The sequence below is a fragment of the Stenella coeruleoalba genome (genome assembly GCF_951394435.1).
Source record: "Stenella coeruleoalba genome assembly, chromosome: 1".
Lineage (NCBI taxonomy): Eukaryota > Metazoa > Chordata > Mammalia > Artiodactyla > Delphinidae > Stenella > Stenella coeruleoalba.
Genome location: NC_137169.1, coordinates 10,079,988 through 10,107,556, shown reverse-complemented (window position 1 = coordinate 10,107,556; position 27,569 = coordinate 10,079,988). Strand labels below are relative to the sequence as shown.

The 27,569-nt window shown below is 44.7% G+C and overlaps 1 protein-coding gene across 3 annotated transcripts; it reads right to left on the bottom strand.

Moving 5' to 3' along the window:
- On the bottom strand, window positions 1–27,569 carry PDPN (podoplanin). Of its 3 annotated transcripts, none has more exons than XM_079938721.1 (6): window positions 27,031–27,569; window positions 8,886–9,019; window positions 6,641–6,770; window positions 2,969–3,004; window positions 2,307–2,422; window positions 1–1,714 (listed from the first exon to the last, which is right to left on the bottom strand). In XM_079938721.1, exons 1-5 carry the CDS (start codon window positions 27,317–27,319, stop codon window positions 2,307–2,309), a joined length of 705 nt encoding a protein of 234 aa, XP_079794847.1. In that variant the 5' UTR covers window positions 27,320–27,569; the 3' UTR covers window positions 1–1,714. The 3 variants fall into 3 exon arrangements, with proteins under 3 accessions (XP_079794847.1, XP_079794846.1, XP_079794848.1); XM_079938720.1 differs by having other exon boundaries at window positions 2,311–2,422; window positions 27,031–27,566; XM_079938722.1 differs by having other exon boundaries at window positions 2,317–2,422; window positions 27,031–27,563.

The window sequence follows — 27,569 nt, the reverse complement described above, 5'->3', positions numbered from 1 at the left end:
TTATATGCAATCATCTGTTTTATTTCAAAACATGTCTACACTGCATTGAGCACCAACACAGATGTGACCAAGAAACCCACAGTCCTGTCCCAGCAGGTGATGTGTATGACTTGGGGTTGACTATTATTTTTCACAGTGAGAGAAAAAAAGAGAGGATAGGAAAGATGAAACGAACATTATTCCCAACTCCTGTTCAGGAATCTGAGTGATGATACAGGGGATATTTAAGAGATTTCGTAAAGTTCTTCTGAAGACCCTTCTCCCCATCAGTTGATGTTCAAATATGGAACCTGGGCTGGTGGACCAGCTGGACTTGAGCGACACTAGAGCACACTGTTTAAAATTACATCCACACATTCCTGCAAAAGATAGAGGAACAGGCCATGCCAAAGTAGACTGATAGTTTTACTTTTTCCTGTTTTATGAACCCGTACGAGTTTAGAGGCTATCAGAACTGTACAACCACAAATGTGATACAGTGTCTGCTCAGTACAAACATTTTTTGTGTAGGAGAAAGAATTCAGTTCACCTACAGGGAGAAATGTCCTGAGTTGGATGGTGCCAAGACAGAACTGTCCATCGTGACCCCACAGAAGTATGTGGGATCTCAGGAAGACCAGAAATATCTTTCATTTAAAAATAGAGTCTCTAAATCCCGCTGCTTTTTAAAAATCAGTATTCCCATATCTTTCTTCCGAGGCAGAAAGTAAATGTTAGGAAACTGGCAGGTTCTCGTTCTCAAAGGCACACACAGGGGTTGGGGATCACTGTGGTTCTTGGTTCCTGGAACACCTGAGCCTCTGGCACCACTGGGCCTTCAGCAGCCTCCTCGGCATCCAGGGCTGAGATCCTCATATTCCAGAGCAAAGTAGCCAATCTGGAGGACTTGTGTCATGGGGAAGAGAGAAGGTCACCCCTTTAGCTCTGGATCCCCATCATCTGAGGGAAGTGGAAGGGGACAGGTAGAAGCAAACCTTTGTGTCATAAAGTCATCATTGCAGCAGGCAGCCGAGCACACTGCGACCCTGTCGGTGCCCTTGTTGTGAGACACAACATGCCTTCCCCGAAGTACAGACTTCTGTTTATGATCTAAAATAGATACCTTTGCAATGATTTACCCAGACCAGTGAAAGGCGGTTGCTCATTACATATTATGCAAGTTTAGATTTTCTACTTGATTATTCACACCAAATCGGGCTTTAAAAACAGACCCAATTAGACTGGAACGCATACATTTCAACAGATCAGAAACTGCAAAATGCTTATGCCACTTACTGACATAGCTTTACACCCAAGGACGTCGTTGGTATAAATATTTCCAAATTCCTTTGCGTTTTAACAACAAGAGAGAACAATCAGAACAAAGACATGATTTCAGTTTCTAACATCGATTGAATTATATTGTCTACCTTAGTTACACATCAGATGACATAGCTTTGCTCCGTTTTCTATGCATTTTAAATCATCTTATACAAAATTTATATTAAAACGATTTTTTTTTCAAAAGACAAATGCTCAGAGAAGCAAGTCTTATGAATACTCTTTCCTTCCATTACTTTTGGCAAGTGGAGGAATCACTGTGGATTTTGAGTGGAGTGGTGAAGCATTTCCACAGGTCATCTTCTCCACACGATCAGGCATGAGGGGGAAGTCGGAAACTCTCTTTTTTAAAAGCATACTGGCAGGAGGGCACAATTCTTAAGCTCTTTAGGGCCTGTGAAAACAAAGAGAAAGGTGACGGTCACTTCTTTTACTGGCACTGTGACTGGTAATCCCGTAAGTCATTGTTCCTATTGTCCTTTGTCTACGTCTTCCAGTTCTGGATTATGGGGCTCTTCTCTCCCTGCTCATCCCTCCTCCAGGCCTGGTCCTCACACCCAGGGTCAGATTCCCGGGCATTTCCAGACACATAACTCTGCAACTGTATTGCTAATTGTATCCCTCGACCCCCCAGTTGTATAGCATTTATCCTTCCCCACCCAATCATATTATCTTCCCAACAGATGGGTTTTCGTTCAAGTTCACTTAGTTGGAAAATTAAGACAAGAGGTCAAATCTGGTGAGATCTCAATGGAAGTCAACTAAAGAGCCATCTCTGGCACTTTCCTGGGAATTTATGAGGCCCCAAGTAGACACATGTTCTTCTGGGGAAGCTTCAGAGGTAGTGCTTACAGAGGTCGGCGGCTTCTGAACACGAAGGTTCAGAAGGTTTATTTGGAGGTTTCTATTATTTGGAGGTTTCTATTAGTTCAAAGGTTGGAAATGGCTGCCCTCATTTACCTATCACACGGGCCTAAGATATTTACTTACGAGTACCTTCCTGACATTTTCCGAACAAACACAGTGATGATTCCACCAATGAATCCAATGGCTAGTAAGACCCCAACTATGATTCCAGTCAGGGTCATTGTTGACAAGCCACCTGATTGAGAAGAAAAAGAAAGCATAAGCCCCAGATAAACAATACCCAGCAATAAGCAATGCCACTGGCCCACTGTAGATAACAAATGATGTTCTATGTTGTTTCTCCTGTATTCAGTGGGAGTTGACTTAGGAAGGGAGAAATGTTGGGTTATTCTAATCTCATATTATGAATGGAAAGTTTCCTGGGTCTCAAGATCTCTCAAGCATACCACTCCTACTAGGTGGCTTCACTGTTAATTACTGGGTGGCGTTCGTGTACACACAGCTACTAAATTAGCCCGTATTTTCATTCTTAGGAATGATAAATTGTGATATGACACCGTTTTCCATAGCTGTCATTAAGTGAATAGACTCATTTGCAGTTTGCTTATTTTCAAATACAGGCTTTTCTCTCTTAAAAGAGGTTTGAAACCTATTCTCAGAAGGCTCGTATTCTGCTCCCATTGACTAGAATCCGGGAAAGAATGTAATTCATCACAAAGATTAAGTTCAAAGAGACCTTTTTTAAAACATAAGAATATTTTGGTACCAACATCGAACCCACCTTTCTTAACTGTTGGTTTTTCTCCATCTGTTTTCCCTATAAAGAGAGAGATGTAATGATATAGAATTATTAGGATTTAGTAACTATAATTTAACAATTGGCAGAAGATGAACAAAGCACAAGCAAAGAGGATAATTTCTTCAGTAAATTGGATCAGGGGAGTTTTAAGCAAGCTCTGACGTGATCTTGTTTCAAAACTATTATTATTGAATTTACGAATGCTTCTTCACACCTATGGGTCTGTAGTTCTTTTGTGGAGGTTACTTTTTTTCTCACCCACTGTAGAGAACAGTGTCAAGGAAACGGACCCATAGAGATCTTAAATAAATAGTCAAAGATTTCAGAAGTTAGGGTAACAAAAGAATCTAAGCCCCTTGATTCTTGGTCCAATGTCAAGACCATATGGAAAACTCACCCATTGTGATGAGGTCTATTTTGAAGAAACATCATTCTGAGAGCAAAATGTTTTGGAAGTTGTGGTGAAGACTGTGATTTGCCTCATGATATCAGTTTCCTAGCAAAATCCAGATCTTACAGGGCACATGATTTTAATGAGAATATACCCTTTGTATTTATGGCACTATTATTGTAGGATTTCTATCTGCAGCTAAACTTAATCCAATAGTTACAATGTGAATATTCTCATTTACCAAGGATGTGAAGTTGTTTAATTATGAATACCTTCCTGCAACTAATAAAACTGTGAGTTTCTTTCAGGTAATTTTACACAATTTCTATTAAAAAATAAAGGCCTTTTGTTTTGTTTCTCCCATCAACTTCTTTGTATACTGAGTCCTTCACTCCTCTGGGTGGTAGGTGTTTATGAAGAAGTCAAGAGGCCTTGATATAATGAGACAATGGAGAGAAGTGATGCAATCAGGCCCTTCCCTAGAAACTTAGTTCACAATTTGCAAAATACCACAGATATCCAATAGCTTTCCTAATCAAAGGTGACACCAGCCAACCATCAGCTATACGATGCTTTCTTTTTCTAACGGTTGAGTTGGAAAGAAGTCATCCACTCTGTACCAAATCCATCTTCAAAAAGAAGACATCTTTTCAAGATGGCCCCAGGGTATGGGTCCTTGAACCCAGCTCTCCCTGCATGAGCTGAACTCACAGCTCTACAGCACTTATGTGGAGCTCAAGCTGATCGCGCCAACCCAGTTGGGAGACTGGGAGATGGCTGGTTTTGAAGCCTGCCCAGGACAAAGGTGTCATCCAATCAACTCCCTAAATGTTATACCTGGCTGCCAACTACCAGTAGAGACAGGTCATGTCTTTTGCTTATCATGTCTTAACATGCTGCATACTGGGCTCATAACATAACATAACGTTATCACCATCAATGACATCATTTGTCAGAAAATACATTACCGAAAATAAAGTTTGTGGAAGATTCATTACTAAATTAGAGTTTACTAGTCTGTACTCCTTAGCTCCCTCCCAGTTATACTGACTGTGATCATGCAAGTGTGTCATACATACGAACATCGTCAGCCTTGGGCGTTTCATGGGAAAGACATCTGCTGCCCTAATAAGATGACCTCTTGAAAAACCAATTGTTTATAAATACATTGTAACTCACATGTGAACATTTCTTGGAACACTGATACATGCAGTGGGAATGTGCTATAATCACAGTTTTTGTGAAAGGGTGGGGTAGGGGACAGGACAAGAGAGCAACCGTATTTTCCAGTTAATCGAGAATTTTTATTTTTAAGGAATAGGAGAAATCTCCTGGTATGCTATAAAAACTAGTCAACTTGTAATGCTCCATTTTCTGCTGCTCATTAGCTGTGAACTCTTGTTACAAATGATCAATGCTTCTCCAAAATTTTGAAATGCTTTCCAATGACCAATTATCAATATATTGACGTTTCTTTCCTCGCTTAGCCCTATTTGGTTCTCTCTGGTGTTTAATGTTAACCATTTCTTTAGCATCTTGGAGTAACCGTAGGCTTTATTTTCAAAGCATGTTATAAAACTTTTTTTATCTTTGTGGTAAAATACACAACATAAACTTTACTATCTTCACCATTTTTCAGCGTACTGTTTGATGGTATTAAGTACATTCACACTGTTGTGCAAACATCACCACCATCCATCTCCAGAACTCCTTTTCTCTTTCTTTTCTTTTCTTTTTTTTTTTGCGGTACGCGGGCCTCTCACTGTTGTGGCCTCTCCCGTTGCGGAGCAACAGGCTCCAGACGCGCAGGCTCAGCGGCCGTGGCTCACGGGCCCAGCCGCTCCGCGGCATGCGGGATCCTCCCGGGCCGGGGTACGAAGCTGCGTCCCCTGCATCGGCAGGCGGACTCTCAACCACTGCGCCACCAGGGAAGCCCCAGAACTCCTTTTCATCTTGCAAAACTGACACTGTACCGATTCCCCACTCCCTCCTCCCCCACAGCCCTGGCAACAACCATTCTACTTTCTGTCTCTATGATTTTGACTACTCTATGTGTCTCATCTAAGTGGAATCACACAGTGTTTGTCTTTTGGTGACTGGCTTATTCCATTTAGCCCTCGAGGTTCATCCATGTTGTAGCATGTGTGAGAATTTTCTTCCTTTTAAAGGCTGAATAATACTCCATTGTATGTATATGACACATTTCTGTTTATCCAGTCATCTGTCCATGGATAATGGGGCTGCCTCCACGTTTTATCTACTGTGTCTACTGCTGCTGTGAACATGGGTGTACAAATATAACGCATTCAAAAAATCTTCAGAAGTGCTACAGAGTTTTTAAAACCAGATTGGCGATTGGGTCTGGAAATGCATATTAAACAGTAAGGAATAACTTTCTAGGTGTTCAGCTGTGCAACTGGTTTCGGGAACCACGGCTTTAGGGAAGGTCCTTATGTTTGCTTTCATTTAAAGATGAAAACACCTAACTATATAAAATGATTATAGAAAATTGCTTGAGTTAGCAAGCTTTCATTGCAGTTATCAGAGGATTAGTTCCTTTTCTCTTCCACTCCTATCTACTACAAAATAAGGTATAGTTTAAAAATATCCCAAACAACTGAATTTCTCTTAAGAAAGTTCTGGAAATAGGAGGCTCTTTCCCTCCTGCTAAGTTGTAATGGCAATGATCTTTCCTCATGCTCATTAGTGATGGTCTAAACCTCATAATAATGACAAAGACTCAAAGTTGCCCTAAAGAGTTTCACCTCATGGGGTCCCATTCACTTTGCTGCAGGTACCAACTGTGAATCACAAGCACAACCCCAAATCCCGGTAAGACTGGTTTAGAGTAGATTCTTGCTTCATTGTGTACAGACGTGAACTCAGTGTAAGGTGGTAAACGTTAGCCTAGAATCTACTAAGATTTACACAGGTTGGCTTACGTTTTACGCTTTTGGGTGTCAACACAAAGCTCTTAGTGTGGCATGATATCAGGTGAGGGTCAGCAATACGACACCCGTAGCTACCTAACTTGCCCCTGTGGAGGCATTATCACTGGTTGTCATATAAGGTTAGAAAGCTGTGGTCAGCAAACCAATAAATAAACATTCTGAAATTCATATTTCACAGAAAGCTTGGTTCAAACTTAGGGCTTGCATTCCAATATGTGCCCCATTGATTATTATATTCATTCCTGGATTTTCCGGAATACACTGATTATGCAAAAGAAGATCAACCCCTACTGGGGTGTCTGGTTTTCTTACCCGGGGCCGGACGAGTTGCCACATTCGGGGTTGTGGTGCTCTGGCTTTGTCCTTGGGAGTGGGCTGTGCTTTCCGCAGTTGGCCGGTCCTCTTTGTGATCCTCTGTTATGCTCTTGGCTCTTGTCGGCATCTGTTGGAGATGTAAATGAGGCAAAACAGAAATAAAACCTAATGCTTTATACTCTGCCTTATAACAGAAATGGATTTAAGGTGGCATAAATGTATAAGCTATATGATGACCTGAATTTAAAGTGGAAACAAGAAAACAAACATAAAGAAACAACAAGAATGGGGATAGGAGTAAAATCCTGAAGTAAATGCTAAATGTTTAGCACGCTGACTTCCTAAGGTCTAAACTCGTCAGAAAACACTGGGGCACGAGGCATTAATTCTTTCTCTTCCTTGAACTTGAATGGCACTCTTCCCCTGTAACATTTATTTGGCACATACGATGTTGTATTATTTTTAATGCCCTTCCTTCCCCAATTAGAGTGATAGTTAGCCTTTACTAAGAGCTTATTATTTGCCAGGCCCTCTAAATACCTTCTCATATACACCACAAAAACCCCTAAGTAAATTCTATTATTAGCCCTATAGTATGAATCAGGCTTAGAGAGATCGGATAATATGCCCAAGCTCACAGACCTAACAAGCAACAGAACAAGAACTCGGAAATGGTTCTGCTGACTCCAAAGTTCATGCCAAGGTAGCATTCAACAAATATGCTGGAGAGCACAGGCAACAAAAGCAAACATAGACCAATGGGACTCCATCAAACTTAAAATTTTGTGCATCAAAGGACACAATCAACCAGAGGGAAAAGGCAACCTATGGAATGGGAGAAAATATTTGCAAATCATATACTTTAATATCTGATTAAAGTATATAGAACTCCTACAACTCAATGACAAAAAAATCAAATAACTTGACTTAAAAAAATGGGCAAAAGGACTTGACTTCCAGTCTTTTTTTTTTTTTTGGCTGTGCCGCACAGCATGCAGGATCTAAGTTCCCTGACCAGGGATCAAACCCATGCCCCCTGCAGCGGAAACACAGACTCCTAACCACTGGACCACCAGGGAGTTCCCTGGGCAAAAGGACTTGAGTAGACAAATCTCCAAATATGATACGCAAGGGCCAAAAAACATACAAAAGATGCTTAATATCACTAATCATCAGAGAAAAGCAAATCAAAACCACAATGAGATTATTGCCTCACACCTGTTAGGATGGCTACTATCAAAAGAACAGAAAATAACACGTTGGCAAGGATGTGGAGAAACTGGAACCACTGTGCACTGTTGGTAGAACGGTTGCAATCACTATGGAAAATAGAATGGAGGTTCTTAGAAAAATTAAAAATAGAACTACCATATGATCCAGCAATCCCACTTCTGGGTGTACACCCAAAAGAATTAAAAGCAGGGTCTGGAAGAGATATTTGCACAGCCATGTTCATAGCAGCACTATTCACAATAGCCAAGAGTTAGAAGCAATCCAAACAGATGAAGAAAATGTGGTACATACAATGGAATATTATTCAACCTCAAAAGGAAAAAAATTCTTACACATGCTACCATATGGATGAACACTGGGGACATTATGTTCAAGCATGCTGAAATAAGTCAGTCACAAAATATCATTACATGTGATTACATACATATAATAAATATCCCTGCATGTGATCACATATATATAATAAGTAACCTTGCATGTGATCACATACATATAATAAATATCCCTGCATGTGATCACATACATATAATAAATATCCCTGCATGTGATCACATACATATAATAAATATCCCTGCATGTGATCACATACATATAATAAATATCCCTGCATGTGATCACATACATATAATAAGTAACCTTGCATGTGATCACATACATATAAATATCCCCGCATGTGATCACATACCTATAAATATCCCTGCATGTGATCACATACATATAATAAATAAACTTGCATGTGATCACATACATATAAGTAACCTTGCATGTGATCACATACATATAATAAATATCCCTGCATGTGATCACATACATATAATAAATATCCCTGCATGTGATCACATACATATAATAAATATCCCTGCATGTGATCACATACATATAATAAATAACCTTGCATGTGATCACATACATATAATAAATATCCCTGCATGTGATCACATACATATAATAAATAACCTTGCATGTGATCACATACATATAATAAATATCCCTGCATGTGCTCACTCACCAGAGCTGTCAAGCCAGCAGACTTATGGGGCTCTCCACCGGCACTTGGGGTCACCTTGTGATCTCCCATACCCAGGGTCGCCTTGCTATTTTCCACACCTGTAGTCACGTCATCTTCTGGCCGGACCGTGCTGGCTGAAAAGGAAAGACTGAGTCAGACCTCAACGTGGAAATCATGTGGGCAGACCTAACTGGCCAGCTTCAGTCAGATTATTTTCTTTTCATTTCTTTTGGGTATTTTTTCTTTTTAAGGGGCTTGTCATTCTGGCTTAACACAAACCATTCTACATACATACAACTGCCTGGTTATCTCCATTGTAAAAGAAAGGAAGATGGGCATATAAAAAGGTGAAGCAGGCAGCCCCTCCCTGGTATCCCACTGAGGTATGCTGGATGGGGAGTGTACACTTTGCCTTTTCAATAATGAACCTGATTCTTCCTGGTGCCATTTCATACAATGAATTAATGCATTTGGGTCAATAGAATATCATTTAGACCTAGAAGAATAACATGGAAAGATTTCTAAAAATGCTAATTAGCAGGCTCTAACCCACCTACTGAATCAGAATGTCCAAAAGCAGGGCCTCCTTCTTTTTAAAATCAGTCTCACTGTCCATTTAGTTTTGAGATTGCTGTCTGCTTGAATGACTAGAATCACTGCCTCTGACCACAGACCTCACAGACGACACAGAGTTCAACCTCTTCCTTTACGGTTGGGGTTATCGCCTGCAGGGGAGATCAGTAATGTACTTAAGGATGCCGAGATAACCAATAGAACCTTCTAGTGCACCCAGAGCTGTACTAAAGAGAGACCTCACAGCCCCTGATTCTGGCTTTTCTGCATTAGCACTAGATGAATGACCCTGTGTGCCGATGAGAAAGGTTTCCAGAGGAGGAGGGGATGGGTGGGGTGAGATTGCAGGTTGAATTCCAGGACTCGGGAGAGAACTAGAAGTGGCCTTTTCACCCTCTACCGCAATGATCGGAGCTAATCCTGACCTAGTAGGAGCACCATCTCAACTCATCAAATAACCCTTTTCACAAGTTAAAGCAAATCTGACTCATTGGTCATGGGTTCCCTCTCCAGACTCGAGTGGCTCTGGAAGAAATTCCATGACTAACTGCAGTTGCAAAATAAGTGAGCACACAGCCCAGGAGCAAGAGCGAGGGGGTGCTTGGGGACTTATGTGCTTAACTGAAGGGCAGATGTTCATATCTAGACAGTGCCTAAGTGAGCAATCTGGCCCTTGCCTTAAGATTCCTTATTCTTCCCATGCTTAGATGGCTCACCCAAAGTCACAGCTAATAAATATCTGATCACAGCTTTTTTGCTATGCAGAGAGGAAGGAAACCTCTAGAGTAAATTCTCTTGTTCCGTGAGCCTTCTTTTTGCACTGAGGGTCCTAATCCAGTGTTGCCAATCGACGTTCTGGATGAGGCTCCCGAGCATATGCATTTATTTTTCATCTGGGGTGGGGGGAAAGGCTTTCCCTAGTTAGCAATAACTGAATACCTCAGTGCCTGCAAAGGGGTCGCCTCCCTTTTTGGCTGGTTGCTGGGGGCTCCTGCTAAGGATTTATGACCACGATCTCAGCAAATGTTGAATGTATTTTTTTTTTGTTTTGGCTGCGTTGGGTCTTCTTTGCTGCGCTCGGGCTTTCTCTAGTTGTGGGGGGTGGTGGCTTCTCTTGTTGTGGAGCACGAGCTCTAGGTGCGTGGGCTGCAGTAGCTGTGGCACGCGGGCTCAGTAGTTGTGGTGCATGGGCTTCAGTAGTTGTGGCTCGCAGGCTCAGTAGTTGTGGCTCACGGGCTCAGTAGTTGTGGCTCACAGGCTCAGTAGTTGTGGCTCATGGGCTCAGTAGTTGTGGCATACGGGTTTAGTTGCTCCGTGGCATGTGGGATCTTCCCGGACCAAGGCTCGAACCCGTGTCCCACGTATTGGCAGGTGGATTCTTAACCACTGTGCCACCAGGGAAGTCCCAAATGTTGAATGTAGTTATCAAGCTCAAGGGGGAATATCCCTTTGCTAGGCAAGCAGTCTTCATTAAAAAACTAAGCATCCTATTTTCTTTTCTTCCACTCCTGGTTTGAACTCAGTTAACAGACCATCCACTTAAAAAATGTTTTCTGGAGTGTTCAGCAAAATCACTTACTATATGGCATCCTCTAACTTTAAAAAGCAAAATAAAACCACCCTTGCTTTAAACAAATTAAGTACTGAATGAAGTTAGTTTGAATTCTTTCATAGAATGTTCAGTTCATTGAAAGCGTAACTTGATAAAAATTCCTTCTTCTTTTCTACTCTTGGCCCACAGACCCAAGGACTAAAATTGCTCTGAATAGACAAAGGACATTTTATGAATGACACTCATGATTAAGAGGCATTTCTTTTGTCTCACTGCCCTGGAGTTCTTTTTGCTCCATGGGAAAGTTGATCTTTAACAAGAGATGCTCAATTCTCTCTCTCATTATTTCAGCTGAAGGCTTTCCTGGGTGAAGGGTTCCTACGAGCCCAGCTGCTGAGTTTCCAGCCAGCATTTGACATCCTTTTCTCTTGAATGGTGAAATTCAAATCATGTATTGATGCCTTTGCTCCCCAATCCTTTTTTTCTTCCTAAGACACGTGTGTGCACAGGCAACACGCACAACTGTTTATATAAGTGCAGCGATGAACCTACAATAACAGAGTGTGTTCTGGAGCGGTGTTCCCTTATGCTCACATGAACACCTTTTTCCTGCCACACCCAGCCTCCTCCAGCCTGCTGGTCAGAACCAATGGAAGTTTCCAAATACAGCTGTAAGGCATCCATTTGCTTTGGAATTTGTGTGTATGTGTTATTCTTTAAAAAGGTACTACCTCTAAGAAGATGATGTGATAATTTGATTTGATCCTAAGGTTTCTAAGTTTGAGAACAAATGAGCACTGAAGAGATGCTTATTGGGATAAAAGTGTTAATTATGAATCATTTTTATCTTAGCATTAAAGTCTAATAGCTCCGAAGAAATTATTCTAGTTTCCATACATTTATGGGATGGCATTTCTTTTAAAATATTTTAGAATTTGGATGGAATATTAAATCACACTCTTACTGTGATTGCCTTGCAACAGTCCCAAATTCTTGATTAAAAGCCTTTGTGTAAGTGTTTTCAGTTTTGTGGTTTTATTTACACTTCTCTGATTTGTGCTGGTGAGTTGTTCCATCTGTTTGCTGGCCGATAGGAGTGTCTTCTCTTGTGACCATTTTTCTCTTATGGTATTCACCTTTTTTTATAATTTTTAAGTGCTCTTTATGCCTTAAGAATGTATTCTTTGGAATAGATGCTACAATCTTTTTTTTTTTTTTACTAATTGGCATGTCTCTCTGTGAGTGGCAAGGTCCCTCACTAGTCTAACTTATTAAACTTGTTTTGTCCCTCTGATGTCACACTTACCAACCCTTCCTCAAGATTATGTAAATATTCATCTATATTTTCCTTAAGGTTCTTTCTATTTGTCTTGTGTTCATCTCAAAGTGTGATGTAAAATGGGAATATAAATGTGATTTTCCCCCAAGGATTAAACTGTCATTGCAATAACTCCTCTTTTCCTCTCTGCTTCAAAACTAGCTCTCATTGAGACAAATGGTTTCTTCCAAATACTGTGTCAGGGTATTGGGAGAAACCTTTAGCACAAGGACCAGCCTAAACGACCTGGGCACTGCCATCTGCCCCCATGCCCCCTGCATTCCGCCCTCTGTCTGCAGACTCTTTCCAGAACTGATTCCTAAAGCTGTGTTCCCCTCGCCACCATCTCCCTCTTCCTCTTCACATCAGCTGACCGCCACTGAGCTATTCTGTGCCAGGGATGTAGTTAGAATAAAACAGGGTGCAGAGAGCAAGCACAAGGAGAGGGTGCCACACTCGAACAGAAGTGCACTGAGGTCTTTCTGAGTCATAGGTTCTGCTGAGGGCAGGAGGCGCAGCATTACAACACACCCTCTCTCCCATTTGTTCAGCAATGCAGGGTTTACGTGACGTCTTCAGGCTGACTTTATATCACAGGGTGGGTTGCATTGGGCATTTTTGTCCCCATTGATCAGATGAGGAAGGTGAGGTTGACAGAGGCCCTCCTTGACCAAACCTTAGTGAGGCTCCTCTGAGCCCGCTTCTCAATGAGACCATGGCCTTGGGCTTCCGTGTCCATCATTGCAGAGTCCAGTTTCAGCAAGCACCCTGCTAAGTTCAGGTTAGAGACAATCTCTCGACCCCTTGATATGTGATCAAGTTCCCCATCTCCCACCTTTGATGTCTAAGTCCCTGGACTGCCTTTAGCAAGAATCCTGTTAGGCCAGTTTAGCAAGAAGCCCCCTGCCCTTGAGGTCTCTTCTTCATAGTTTTCTATCCACTGTCCCTCACTCTGCTCCTTGGCTACAAATCCCCAGCTGTCCTTACTGTATTTGAAGTTGAGCCCCATCTCTCTCCCCTACGGCAATAGTCTTGAATAAAGTTTTGCAGCTGCTTGAACGAGTGCCAGAAAAACTTTCTTTAACAAGGTCAGAAGTTAAACGATTTGCCAAGTCGGCCTGGTCAGTGATGGATGCAAAGCCAAGTGTTTTACCTGCTCATTGGCCCCCAAGACCCTTTGGTGACTCTATGGCAGCTGTTGCCTGGAAAATGCCCACCCGTCCTGGGTTCTGTCATCCTTCCTCTTCACCCCCACCCTCATCCTCCCTTAAATTATAATCCTGTAAAGAAGACGCGGCACATATATACAATGGAATATTACTCAGCCATAAAAAGGAACGAAATTGGGTCATTTGCAGTGAGGTGGACGGACCTAGAGTCTGTCATACAGAGTGAAGTAAGTCAGAAAGAGAAAAACAAATACCGTACGCTAACACATATATATGGAATCTAAAAAAAAAAAAAAGGTTCTGAAGAACCTAGGGGCAGGACAGGAATAAAGACGCAGACGTAGAGGATGGACTTGAGGACACAGGGAGGGGGAAGGGTAAGCTGGGACGAAGTGAGAGAGTGGCATGGACATATATACACTACCAAATGTAAAACAGATAGCTAGTGGGAAGCAGCCGCATAGCACAGGGAGATCAGCTCGGTGCTTTGTGACCACCTAAGAGGGGTGGGATAGGGAGGGTGGGAGGGAGACGCAAGAGGGAGGGGATATGGGGATAATGTATGCATATAGCTGATTCACTTTGTTATAAAGCAGAAACTAACACACCATTGTAAAGCAATTATACTCCAATAAAGATGTTAAAAGAAGATTAACATAAGATTACATTAACAATGAAAAATGTAAATTATGCACCCAAATAAATTGAATTACAGTATCCAATGTCTTCATAAAAAAAAAAAATTATAATCCTGGTTGTCGGAAGCAGTTGCTTCCTTGGGCATCTCACCTCCTCTTATGAAATCCCATCCGTTAGAATCCCCCAATCAAGTTATTTAGTGACTACAACCTCTATTTCCTCAAATGAGTCCCCTTCTCGGACTAGGCACCCAGCAGTGGCAGGTTAGAGGTCAGGTGTGCTCTGCCTTACAAAGGCTGTATTGCTCAGAGCAGAGGTTCTCTTGCTTCTACAAACAAAGACAGCAGCAACGATGGAGACTGGAGCTTTCCCGAGGTTCACCTCTATCTCCTTGAATATTTACTGCACACCTACTATATGCTGGGCCCCATTCTGGGCACTGGAGACAGAGGCGTGAGCCAGGTGAGGTCTCCACTCTCGTGGATTTGGGTACCGTTGTGGTGGAGTACGGGTGCTCACAACAAGCAGACAAAGAGCGAAAATCTCAAGATAGAGCTCCTGCACCCCGCCCCCCCTTCAGATCCCTGCTCACAGGGTACTTTCTCCGTAGGCCTTCCTGACCACCCATGGAGATCAGAACCCCCCTCCCCACACACTAATATTAGTGAATATTTGTATATTCACTGATCGACTGTCCCACTAGAACATAAGCTCAGTAAAGGCTGTTTCACCTCAATGTCCCCATTGCCTATGATACTGGCACAGGGGAGGCACTCAGTACGTATTTGTTGAATGACTGAGTGATCTCCAGGTAGGTGAAGAGCTGGTCTAACTAACCCTGAAGCCCAGAATGAGCTTGGAGCACCACACACTCCAGAAACAGGGTGATCAGTGTGGCTGGATGGTAAGAAAATGAGACCCGGGAGGTGTGGAGGGCCAGTCTGGTGGAACTCTGTAAGGAAGGGGTCTTGATTTCAACTGGAGTAGAAAGGAAGCCAGGAGATGATCTGAGTGGGGGCAGGACATAACCCCAGTCCCAGGAACCACTCTTAGTGCCATGGAATAGATGTGGGTGTTGGGTATGGTGCCGGCGTCAGACGGAAGCTGAGAGATCACTTAGACTGTTGTCCAGGCAGAAGTGGGTGGTGTTTGCACCAGGACAGAGCAGTGGGAAGGGAAAGAACTGGACAGGTAATGGCTGGAAAGCATCTGAAGTCATTACCCCAACAATCAGAAATAAATATGAAACCTCAGCGGCGAGACTTCATTTTACCATTTGCTGCAGCTCTGTGGATAACAACATTTATTTTATTTTTTTTAAGTCTTTTATTGAATTTGCTACAATTTTGCTTTTTTTTTTTTTTTTTGGTGGTACGCGGGCCTCTCACTGTTGTGGCCTCTCCCGTTGCGGAGCACAGGCTCCGGACGCGCAGGCTCAGCAGCCATGGCTCACGGGCCCAGCCGCTCCGCAGCATGTGGGATCTTCCCGGACCGGGGCACGAACCCGCGTCCCCTGCATCGGCAGGCGGACTCCCAACCACTGCGCCACCAGGGAAGCCCTTGCTTCTATTTTATGGGTTTTGGGGTTTGTTTTGGTTTTTTGGCCGTGAGGCATGCAGGATCTTTGCTCCCCGACCAGGGATCGAACCCTCACCCCCGGCATTAGAAGGCACAGTCCTAACCATTGGACCACCAGGGAAGTCCTGATAACAACATTTAGAGTATGAATCGGTGAACTGAAAAGAGAAGGATGTTCCCATATGATGCTGAGTTCTTTACCGGATTTCACCTTGTTTTATCAGGACAGCCACAGAAGCCTCCTACATAAGTTTAGGTAAAGAGCCTCTGCCCCATCTCCAGCTCCACATAAGGAAGAAGTTCCCTGTGGTCCTCTTTCTGCTGACCTGAAGCTTCAGAATCCAACAGCTGGAGATTAAAGTGGGAAAGTTGATTTTAAAAGAAGTCAAGCTGAGTTACCCCCAGGGTTTCAAAGAAAACCGGTGGTGTTAGCCAGTAGATTAAGGCACCTTTCATGCTGTCTGGATTTTCTAGCATCTTGAGCTGCTCCGGCATCTAAATGCACAAATAACCCTTTGAAGATGGATGACTGCACGGCCTTGGAATGATTTTTGTGGCCGTCGAGAAGTAGAATGCTCTTTTTCTTTTCTTGCAACATCCTAGGAAGTTCTGAATTTTCCCTGTAGGAGAAACTGTAAGATAACTGACAAACAAATAATCCCAATTAAATTTGGGAGAATGTAATGCTTTTAGAAGGAGGTCAAAACATCTACTTAGAAAACAAAACCAAAAATGCCTGCTTCTGTTTCTTTGCCCAGACACTGGCTTTTAGACATTATTTTTTTCCATGTCTCAAAACTGTGCTCAGAAGCCTGAAAATAAACACACCCCAAACTGCAGAGGGGTGTCAACCTCCAACATTTTCCGACATTCTGCAGACCACCCACTGTGATCACCGAGATAGTCAGATCTTTGTACAGCCTTTCATCTCCATTCAAGACATCCCCAATTTAGCTGATGATGGTACTCCTTTCGTGGGTTTCTGCAGCCGGAAGAAAGGTGTTCGGGCTTTGCTTTTATTTACCACATCTTTCGAGTGACCCCTCTGGTCCCATAGGCTGGCCCACATCCTCACTTGTACAGAAGCCTTTCTGTGGAATATCGAAAGCCATTTGCCGACCCAGACCCTCAACTCCTGGCAGACCCTGGGTTGTGGTCAGTACAATCACTGATGTGGCCTGTGGGCTTCCCCACCTACATCCACCCCTTCCAAGGATCCTGGTAAATTGCTTACGGGATCACAGTTTGGCCGTGGAGAATCTAGGCAACTCCTAGAAGTCTGGCCACACCACTCAGTACCCCACAGGAACACACGTGCTCTTAATTTTCCTCCAGGCAGTACAGTACAGCCTCCAGCCCACAGAGTCCCATATTCCCCACGCCTGGCACCATGGTTAAGTATTTAGCAGATGTTTGCTGAGTGACTGACTGAATGAGTACACTTACAGCCAAGTAGATTTCTTTTGAGTCCTCCCTTTCCTTATAATATTCCTACCACCGTCCACCCTGCTTCACCCAAGAATTGTTAAATGTCTTCCCCTGATGAAAGAGACAGCAGAGCTGAAAACAGGACACTTCCCCTATGAGGATGGACTTTGCTGCTCTGCCGTTTGATTTTTAATGAGCAGCAGCCTGTCCACTCATTGCATCCGGTCCTGTCAGTCCCTGCAGGATGAGGCCGAGACTGCCCGCTGTCGGCATCGGGGATGTGTGCCTCTCCCAGAAAAAATCAAGAGAAACGTGTCAAGCCTGCAGAGATCAGACAAGTGTCACTAGTTCCTCTAGAGGAATCAGAAGAAATGCTACCCATTAAGACTTGGAGCAGCGAACATCCCCTGGCTTCAGAGAAGGGGAGGTTATGCTCAATGCTCCAAGGGGCATTTTTCTTTGACCCCTCTGGGTCACCTCCCAAAGCTGGAGGCAGCGTTCTGAAAGTCTCTGCTGCTGAACATGGCAATAAAGAAAGGAGAGGGGCCAGAGATGGCTGGGGACTCCTGTTTCATTTCAGAAGCAAGGACTCACACCACTCACTGGCAGGTGGAAGGTGCAGGACACGCAGTCCATAAGACAGGTCTCCCAACCACATCCATTCTCTTCCCTTCGATGGGGGAAAAGGAATTGGGATCTAGTGTGTACCCTTCACAAATCTTCGCCATCCATCTCCACGACCATCCACGCGGTAGGTATTTTAATAACGGCGACTAGTTTATAGGAGAATGTGCACAACGTTTGTGCCAAGCACTCTCTTTGGATCTTCACAAAAGCCTTGCAGACTGACATCATCCTCATTTTGTAAATGAGGATGGTGGAGCTGAGAGTAATCTACCCATGTAGCCAGCAAGGGGTGATGCAGGGCTTACACATCAAGATCTGTCAGACTCCAAAGAAATCCCCAGCTCTAACCACTCCGTTACACAGCCTTTATGTGTATTGGTTACTTTTCCACAGCTCCCACTCATTCTCCTCCCCCACTCATCTCCATCACTGTCTTTTTCACGGCCCAGGGAAAACACCTCTTTCTTCAGAGCCCCCTCGCACCCTCCCGAGGTGCCAGGAGAAAGTAATCTCCTCTAAATTAGTGTAGGGCTTGATAACACCGCATTCACGACTTTCTCCCTACTAAGCATTTATCAATTTATCAAACTTCTTGAGGGCAGCGTTCCTTTCTGCTGTAAGTCTATGGCCCAGCCGCTAGCAGTCTCTGATAACTGAATGAATGAATATTTATACTTTTCAGGACTCAGGAGAATGAATCAACTTACCCACTCACCCCAAACTCAAAGAGGGCTCAGGACCCTTCAAATGCCAAAACTCGAGGCTGTTGGTTACAACCTCAACCAAGATTACTCAACCTGGGGAGAGGTTTCTCTCTTGACCAAGAGTGGAATGTTCTCAGTAAAAAGAGGAAATGAGTCCACAGTTTTGTGGACTGGAAACAACACCTCTGTAATAACTTTTCTGGAACCCAGCAGGGGCCGCAGTCCTGCATCAAGAGGCCACCTCCTAGGGTGGACCGCTTAGTACCTGAATAACCAAACAACTAAAGCGGGCTTTAGAAGCGCTGGCCTGGAGCACAGCATCTCAATGGGATGATCGGGTGTTTGGGAAACACTCACCATCTGCTCGGAAACTGAGCTTGTGATTCACGCAGGGCTGTCAGCTGAGCAGGCCCTGATTTTGCAACAGTGAAAAGAGAAGCCCCTTCGGCTCTGACCTCACCCTCCACCCATGCACAGACATCCTCCACAGACAGTCCAGCTGTGAGCCCAGGAGGATGGGGCCCTACAGGAATGTACAGTATGTAGCTGTGTTTCCACTATCTGTCCTTGGCCTTGAGCCTGAGCCTGTTTCTTCTGAGCCTCCTTGCCATCCTTCTCCCTTGTTCCCATGAACGGGGAATTCAGGCAGCAAACTTTGTGTCCAGGGCTTATTTCTGATGCCATTTTAGTTGCGATCTCCCCAGGTACCCATCACATACATCAGATTGGATGTCTTACTTGTACCTCAAACTCACTGCATCTATAAGACAATGCATAACCTCCTGTTCCTTCTCATCACATTGGTTCCTAATCTCTCATCCCTCCAATCTGATTTCTATCACCTGCCTTCTTGTCATTCCTGCCAAACGGATTGGGCCACTGTGTTTCTTCCCTCTTCCTCCTGCCAGATGCTTACCACGTACCAACCATATGTTTTTTTTTTTTTTTTTTTTTTGCGGTACGCAGGCCTCTCACTGTTGTGGCCTTTCCTGTTGTGGAGCACAGGCTCCGGACGCGCAGGCTCAGCGGCCATGGCTCACAGGCCCAGCCGCTCCGCGGCATGTGGGATCTTCCCGGACCGGGGCACGAACCCGTGTCCCCTGCATTGGCAGGCGGACTCGCAACCACTGAGCCCCCAGGGAAGCCCCCCATATGTTCTTTTAAGCGCTGAATAAGACGGGTCCTGCTCTCTTCTCTAAAGAGCAAGAGATGTACACAAATAATTAAAATACAGTGATAAGAATAGCCAAAGTGATCTTGGAAAAGAACAAAGAGAAGGACTCACACTTCCCAATTTCAGAACTTACTACAAAACTACAGTAATCAAAACCATGTGGTACCAGCATAAGGAGAGATGTATAGATCAATGCAATAGAACTGAGAGTCCAGAAATAAACCCACACTTTTATGGGCAATTGATTTTGACAAGGGTACCAAGATAATTCAGTGGAGAGAACTGTCTTTTCAACAAAATGGCGCTGAGACCACTAGATATCTTCATGCAAAAGAATGGCGTTGGACCTCTATTTCACACCATGATTAATTCATTAAAAATTAATTTCAAATGATCAATGACGTCAGCGTAAGAGTTAAAACTATACAGCTGTTGGAAGAAAACATAAGAGTAAATATTTGTGACCTTGGATTAGGCAACGGCTTCCTAGACAAGGCACCAACAGTACAGGCAACAAAAGAAAAAAACAGAGAAATCAGACATCGTCAAAATTAAAAAAAAAATTGTGCTTCAGTGGATGCTATCAAGAGATTGAAAAGCCAGCTCACAGAATGGGAGGAATATTTGCAATTCATACGTCTGATAAAGGTCTAGTATCCAGGATACACACAGAATTCAACAATAAAAAATGACAACCCAATTTTAAAATGAACAAAAGAGACAGATATTTCTCCGAAGAAGATACGTAAATGGCCTTTAAACACATGAAAAGAAGTGCAACGTCATTGGTCATTAGGGGAATGCAAATCAAAATTATAATGAGATACCACTCCACACACACCAGGATGGCTACAATTTAAAAAAAAAAAAACCACTCAACCAAATGGAAAATAACAAGTGTTGGCAAGGATGTGGAGAAATTGGAACCTTTCTGCATTGTTGGAGGAATGTAAAATGGTGCAGCTGCTTTGGAAAACACTTTGGCAGTTCCTCAAAAAGTTAAACATAGAGTTACCATAAGACCTGGCAATTCTACTCCTAGGGACATACTTGAGAGAAATGAAAACATATGTCCACACAAAGACTTGCACATGAATGTTCATAGCAGCATTATTCAGAGTAGCCCCAAAATGGAAACAACCCAAATGTCCATCAATGGGTGAATGGCTAAACAAAATGCAGTACAGCCATATCATAGAATATTATTCTGCCATAAAAAGGAATAAAATTCGGACTCGTGCTACAACGTGGATGAACCTCGAAAACACCATGCTAAGTGAAAGCCAGACACAAAAGACCACATATTGTATGATGACATTTATATGAAATACCTAAAATGGGCAAACCCATAAAGACAGAAGGCAGATTAGTGGTTGCTAGGGGGTGAGGGAGGGGGACATGGGAGCAGCTGCTAATGGTGTGGGGCTTTGGAGGAGGGGGTGATGAAAATATTCTAATAGTGACAGTGGCGATGGTTGTACAACTCTCTGAATATACTAAAACCACTGGATTGTTTAACGTAGAGGGGTAATTTTATGCCATGAGAATTACATATCAATAAAACATTTTAAAGCAGTGATGAGTGGTGTAAGAGGTGAATAAGAAGACATCAGAAAATGTGGAAAGAATAAGAAGAAATCTGGAGATACTGAGCTACAAGTCTTGCTGGCTCTTATTCCCCCAAATCTGGTCTCATTCCCCCTTCTTCTGTAACCACGCTTAGTCTCTTTATCTCCTGACTCTCCCCCTCCCCCAAGACTAGTCCCATAAACTAGATTCAATCCCATATGGTGTCCTTGTCATTAAGTTTTCTTCTGGCAATCACTATTCATGACCCGATCTGCTCCCATTTGCCTATTGCCTACAGAAAAAGGTCTACCTCCCACTCAACACGGACTCAGCCTTCTCCCTGATTTCCAGCCCTCCCCAACTCATGACTCCATGACACCCACGACTCCAGCCAGCCTTCATGGCTTTTCCCAGCCCTGGGTGCCTGCCCACACCTCTTCCCACACAAACTCCAGGTTGTTCTAATTTCCACACATTTTTCCAAGCAGTCTTTCTTGCCAGGATTGCCCTTCCCTGCCACCCTGCCCAACCAACTCCACCATTTTTCACAGCCAAGATCAAGTCCCATCTTCCCCACAAGGGTTTTTGCAGCTCCTGAAGCCCACAAGAATCTCATCTCCAGACTAGCAGCAGGTAATGTTGTGTGCCACGCAGCACATGACTTTTGTGTTGCCTTGTCTGTATACACCACACACACATCTGCCTTGCCTCTCTGCGTGAGCTGCAGCCCCACTGTATGATTCCGTTCTAACTCTTAAAGTTCCTAATAATATGTGTGCTCTATAAATGTTTAAGGGAACAGGGGTTATGTCCTTTAGTTAGGTACCCCAACGTCAGTCTAGTTCTTCAATCTGAATTATGTATCCAACAAATAACAAGTGGACTTACTGCTGTAAAAGTTACTTGAAATCAACCTGCTGACATCTCTGAGTGTCCTTGGCGGCCACAAGCCTAAGCATAGCTGGCTGTTGTGCTGAATGTTTAGGGGTGTGGGCTCTGGGGTTGAGCTGCCTGAAGTGAAGTCTCACCATTGCTATTTTCTAGCTCTGTGTCTGTGTGTAAGTGACTGAAGCTCTCTGAGCCTCTTTACCCATCTGTAAAATACAAATAGTTCCTACCTTGTAGGTCTGTTGTGTGGATTAAATGCAATAGGGCTTGGAAGGTGCTCGACACTAAGCACTCAGTAACTGTTAGCTGTTATTATACAGTTGCTGCTACGAATACCACCCATGCAGAATCTAGTTCCTTTCGTTTTACAGATTCAGAAATTTAATCTTATTATAGGGTGATCTAGCTCAGATGAAACTGTTTCACCCTAGCCAAGCTCATAAGAGGGTAGGAAGTCAAATAGCTTATTTAGAATGGGAAATAGTTTCCCAATGCTTTCTACCCATATTTGCTATTCAAGGCGTGCCCTTCTCAAGAGTGAAATACCTGAAATGCTGTCTGGTGCAGATAGAACAAAGTCTGGGGTGAAGCAATTGGGTGGAATACATTTCCAGACTGTGAAAGAACAGGGATCCCTAATTCACAGGAGCCCTACAGCCACCAGATAAGACATCTTGCATACTAGCTGTTAGCAAGGATAACGTTTGCCTTGCCTAACTCACAAAGAAGTTAGTAAGTAAATATTTGTTAAATAAATGCATTCCTTGGGTAAGGCAGATCTCACGTCATCTAGTCCTTATTCCTTTCCCCTCCCTGTCTAGATTCTAGGCAAACAGACTCCCTTCTCCTCTGGGCAGGATACCATTCACTGGATCACAGCTTTGCTTGTATTAACTGTACTCACCCAGATGGAGACAGCGTGATGAATTACAGGAAATACTTCGTTCTCATCAGTAATATGTTGACGCATCTTCTAGTGGCCCTTCCCTACTTCCCACCTATATTCCATATAACTGTCATTCCCCTGCCTGCTACAAATGTAACAATGACAACGATTACCTCCCCCACTCCGGGGGAGGGACCTCAGTGACCTCTCTCTACTGCCTGGAGCCCTGGAAGCCCTGACCCTCTGGACAGAGGTCGAGAGCACACCTTCCTCCGGAAAGGTGATTATCCTATTGGTAGGTTTGTTGTTTTTGGGGTGTTTTTTCTCCCTGTTGCCCTGACAATTTCAGTTTGCAGCTCCTCAGACAACTAGGTGAATGAGGTGGGCAGGTCTGCAAATTTCCCTCTGAACTTAGCTCGATTCCCCTCAAAGAATTAAACCCATCTCCTCTGAGCAATTCCCGAGGCAAAGACACTCGGCCAGACGAAAAGGCGGGAGAACCCAACCATCCCTACCTGTTGAAGTTCAAGGGAATGCTTGCCATGGACCAGCCGCCATGAGCAGGCTGGTTGGTGGGCACTGGGGTGAGACAGAGGGAAGGAAACACCTCATTTTCCTGCCTTGGAGAAAGTTGGCAGAATTCCAGTTGTTCCCTAACCCGGCTCCATCTCAGAGCCCTCAGATAAAATGCCTGATCACTTTCCTTTCCCAAAAAGTTTTAAGACATCAGTAGGGAAAGATTCAGAACTCCAGTCAAAAGGTGCTTTTATCTCCTACCCACCCCACGGGAATCCTAAGACTTATCTCAGTAACCCACCCGTTCCCCCCAATCATTTGATTCTCTTCCAGCAAAACACTCTCACTGGATATTTCTTTGGAATATCCAAGGAATGGCAGGTTCCTTGGAGAGCCTTACAGGATCTGATTTAGCTTTTCTCAAGTGAGTTTCAAAAGGGTACTGCCAAGTATGTGAGCCTTTTCTCTCTCTACATCCTCCCCTGTAATATTTCCACAAGTGGCAACCTGGCATGCCTGCTCTTAGAAGCCAGAAATATGACAAATATTCAGATAAGCCCGTGGAATTTAAAGCACACGTTCGTCATTTTGCTGGTGAGGACTGAAGTGCATGCTTTTCGCTAGGTGCGCCTCCCCCGAAAGTGCTTAGAGTTCAAATCCAGCACTTCAGGAGATGATGAATTACTATTTGGGGAATGACCTAATGAATCCTATTTTAAGGTACTGTGACATCTTCATGTTTAAAGGAGTATTATGGTAAGTATTAAATGTAAAGAACTTTTTATACCTTAAAAATTTTTGTTTTCACGTTTAAGGAGTTTAAAGCAAGGTTAACCTTTAATTTCAAGTTCAGCCTTCTCCTTTTTTTTCAGTGTGTAATGTAGCAAAAAGAAGCCTGAGGTTTGGAGTTAGGCCCATTTTTTGAATCCCAGTTCTGGCATATTCTGAAGATAATAATGTATAATTCAAGGCCTTGTGATGATTAAATGAGGGAACTGTGACATTCCTAGCACATGGTGGGGGATGGGAAAGGGAGAGAGGTGGTGTCCTTCCTACTTGGCCACACCATCCAGTCACTCCAAGGTTTGGGGTCTCTGTAATTCTCGGTATAGAGTTACTCACCCGCCTCTCATTATGGAGGCCAGAGGAACGAGAAGGGGCTGTGTCCCTCTGCTCAGCCTGGGTTCCTCCCTATTTGCCGTGTCCCAACTTAGCCTTCTTATGCTTGGATACTTTTTAAAAATGTGCTTTTCTATATTAAATGTTATCTGGGATCTCATACGCCAGAGGAATGGACGGCCTCCCTCACGAAGGCTCTAACAGACCTGAGATGCTTTAAGTGCAACAAAAACTCTTAGCAACTCGTGAAGGTTTCCGAGCATCCGAAACTGGCAAGAGTTTTAGGGAAATTTGTTCACCGCATGATTAATCCTGAGCGGACTGGTCCCGGAAAAGCACATGTGGGTTTTCAGCAAGCAGCAGCCCTCAGAATTTCACAAAACAAACGACCTCATGAAGAGGCCCGTGTACGTGTTTTGGATGAAAGTTCAGAGTGAGGGTAGGGCCTGACAAAGGAGGAAAATGCCAGATGTGTGGACAGCAGAGCTCCTTTGAATCCACTAACATCCCAAGAGACAACACGTGGGACCAGATTATACAACTGAACCAGATTATAACACTAGATGAGGGAAGCCCAGTGGGGAGTAGACTTCTATGACAAGGATAATAAAATTCATCACCATAATTACCCCCAGCCCAGCTCCCCAACAAGAGCCCACAATGGCTCAGCTCAAAGAAGTTATTCATCCATATTCAAGTTGCCTCACTCATTATGCTCAGACAAAACCTCCTTCTGGGCCTCAAATCCTCGCCAGCAACCCAGCAACTCTGCATTGACACACAGCCCCCGGGGAGGGGTCCCGGGACGCTTCTGTCTTTAGCAATCGAGTTGCTAGTACTAGGGGTGGCTGGTTTTTTTCAGACAAGGTTTACCACTTCTTTTTAGGAGTACCTTTGATATTCGGGACTGTCTTTAAGATAATTACGGCTAATCCTTCCCTGGGAGAAAACAGAGGATGCCGCCCAGCGGCCGTCTTTCCTGGGCAGAGCTGGGATGCAGCTCAGTTTGGGGGCCTCCCACACCTGGCCCCGCTGAGCACAAAATGTTGTCATTTGCACACTGTCTTGCCAAAAAGGAAATGTAACTGAAACGCAGAGCCATGTATATCACCCTGGAGAGAGAAGTTCCAAAGATAGGACTGCCACGAATAGCTCCCAGCCCTGCAAAGAGAGCAGCTCAGTTTCCCCGAAGCAGACGGGCCCGGCAGAGAGTAACAGACCGTATATCACTTCCCTAGGGCTGGGTATAATTGTCTTTGTGTGGCGTCCTCCCTCAAACCCCTCCCTTCAAGCAGGATTCTTCTGGCACCAGGCTTACCTCCATCCTCAATTTGGAAAATGAAAAAGAGTTTCATTTCCTCAACCTCCAACTCCAAAGATCACAAGTTAGCTTACAACGCCTTGGGCCACTATTCAGTGAGAAACTACCGTGGTACCAGATATTGTTTGGCCCTCGGGATCAAGGCGAAGACATAGCTGTGTCCACGGGAGCTTATACTCTACTGTGGAAATGGATGAAAAATAAAAACCCAAGAAAAAGTAAACACTGACCAATGTGCATGGATGCCAGAAACACAGCACACTGAGCCAGGAAGAGGCAAGATGAGAAGAAGATGTAAGAGAAAGAGGAAAAGGGGAGGAGATGATGGCAGGCAGAGCTCCCATCAACAGATCCAGCGGAGTGAAGGTCTAGGGAGTCACCAACACTCAGTCATTGGCGCTCTTGGCCAAGTTTGACACATGGCCCCGAAGGAACTTAAACCTAAATGTTCGAGATAGGCCTCCACGCACTCAGGACCCTCCCCTTCAGTCCTTTCGACACACACTATCCTCTCTACAGAGGATAACGGAGGCCTCTTCCAATGGGTTTCCGCTGGTAGGGTCCTGGGTGTGTCCAGCGTACCCTCCTACAGGGTATAAGACCTGACAGCCCCCCAGAGGGAGACAGTCGCAGCACAGGGGAATTCCACCCCCAGCCCCTGTCCCTCCCGATTCCTTGGGGTCAGTTTCTTCTGAGGCCATGGGCGGTCCTCCGATACACAGCCCTGTAGGAAAGCCCAGCGCCGCCAGTGGAAGGCTCCTGGCGGCTACCCTTCCACTCTATCTCTCAGGAGCCGTCAGGGGGTGGGCCGCCACCGAGGGAGACCCCCTCTGCTCCACACCTGCTGCCTGTGGATTCGGGATCTCCTCCTGGCACCCCGCTCAGCTCTTCCTCTGCGACCTGGCACCAGCAAAGCCGCTGTCTCTCGTTCTCCCGGGTCCTCCGGACTCGTGCGCACACATACACTGCCAGCTCCCCTCTGCTCTCCCGGGCAACCTCAAATATCAGGCCCGGGCATTCCCGCAAGTCCCAGCTCGCTCGTCCCCACCAGCAGCTGCAGGGAGCCCCGCCTGCTGGGTCTTACCATCTGCCAGGACCCAGAGCGATGCGCGTCCCAAAACGAAGAAGAGAACTGGCACCTTCCACATTTTCTTAGTTGACTTGTTCTTTGCGGGGCCGAGCAGCTCGTTTCTGTGCTGGGGGTAGATTATGAAACAGCCAGAGGCCCTCGCTTGATGGAGCGAGAGACTGGGGGCTGGAAAATGCGGGGAGCAGAAGTCCCAGCGCGGGAGGGGTCCCCGAGTTCCTTCGCCCGCAGCGTCAGCCGGAGGAGCAAACTTTGCAGTTGGGAACTTTCGGATCAGAGTCGGCATTTATCTCTCCCGACGAGGGCGAGGGCGGGGACAGCCCGCGCGGTAAGGTGGTCCCAGTTCGGGGCTCCCTAGGACCGCCCCCTGCCTCTGTTTGGCCAGCGCGAAAACGATGACCTCAGGCCAGGTTTAAAGTTACAGGGCCGCGGCTGCGGGGCGCTGCCGGCACGCGCGGAGGGCCCGAGTCCCGGCAACACAGGCTTTTATTCTGTTCCCCGATAGGAGGGAAGGGGGGCGCAGGCAATAAGCGATT

Coding starts and splice junctions, on each gene's coding strand:
- PDPN (XM_079938720.1), bottom strand. CDS start 27,319: ATGCCGACTCTGATCCGAAAGTTCCCAACTGCAAAGTTTGCTCCTCCG. Junction 6,771..8,885: donor CTGCTGGCTTGACAGCTCTG/GTGAGTGAGCAC, acceptor CATCTCCAACAG/ATGCCGACAAGAGCCAAGAG. Junction 2,423..2,968: donor AAAACCAACAGTTAAGAAAG/GTGGGTTCGATG, acceptor CTTCTCAATCAG/GTGGCTTGTCAACAATGACC.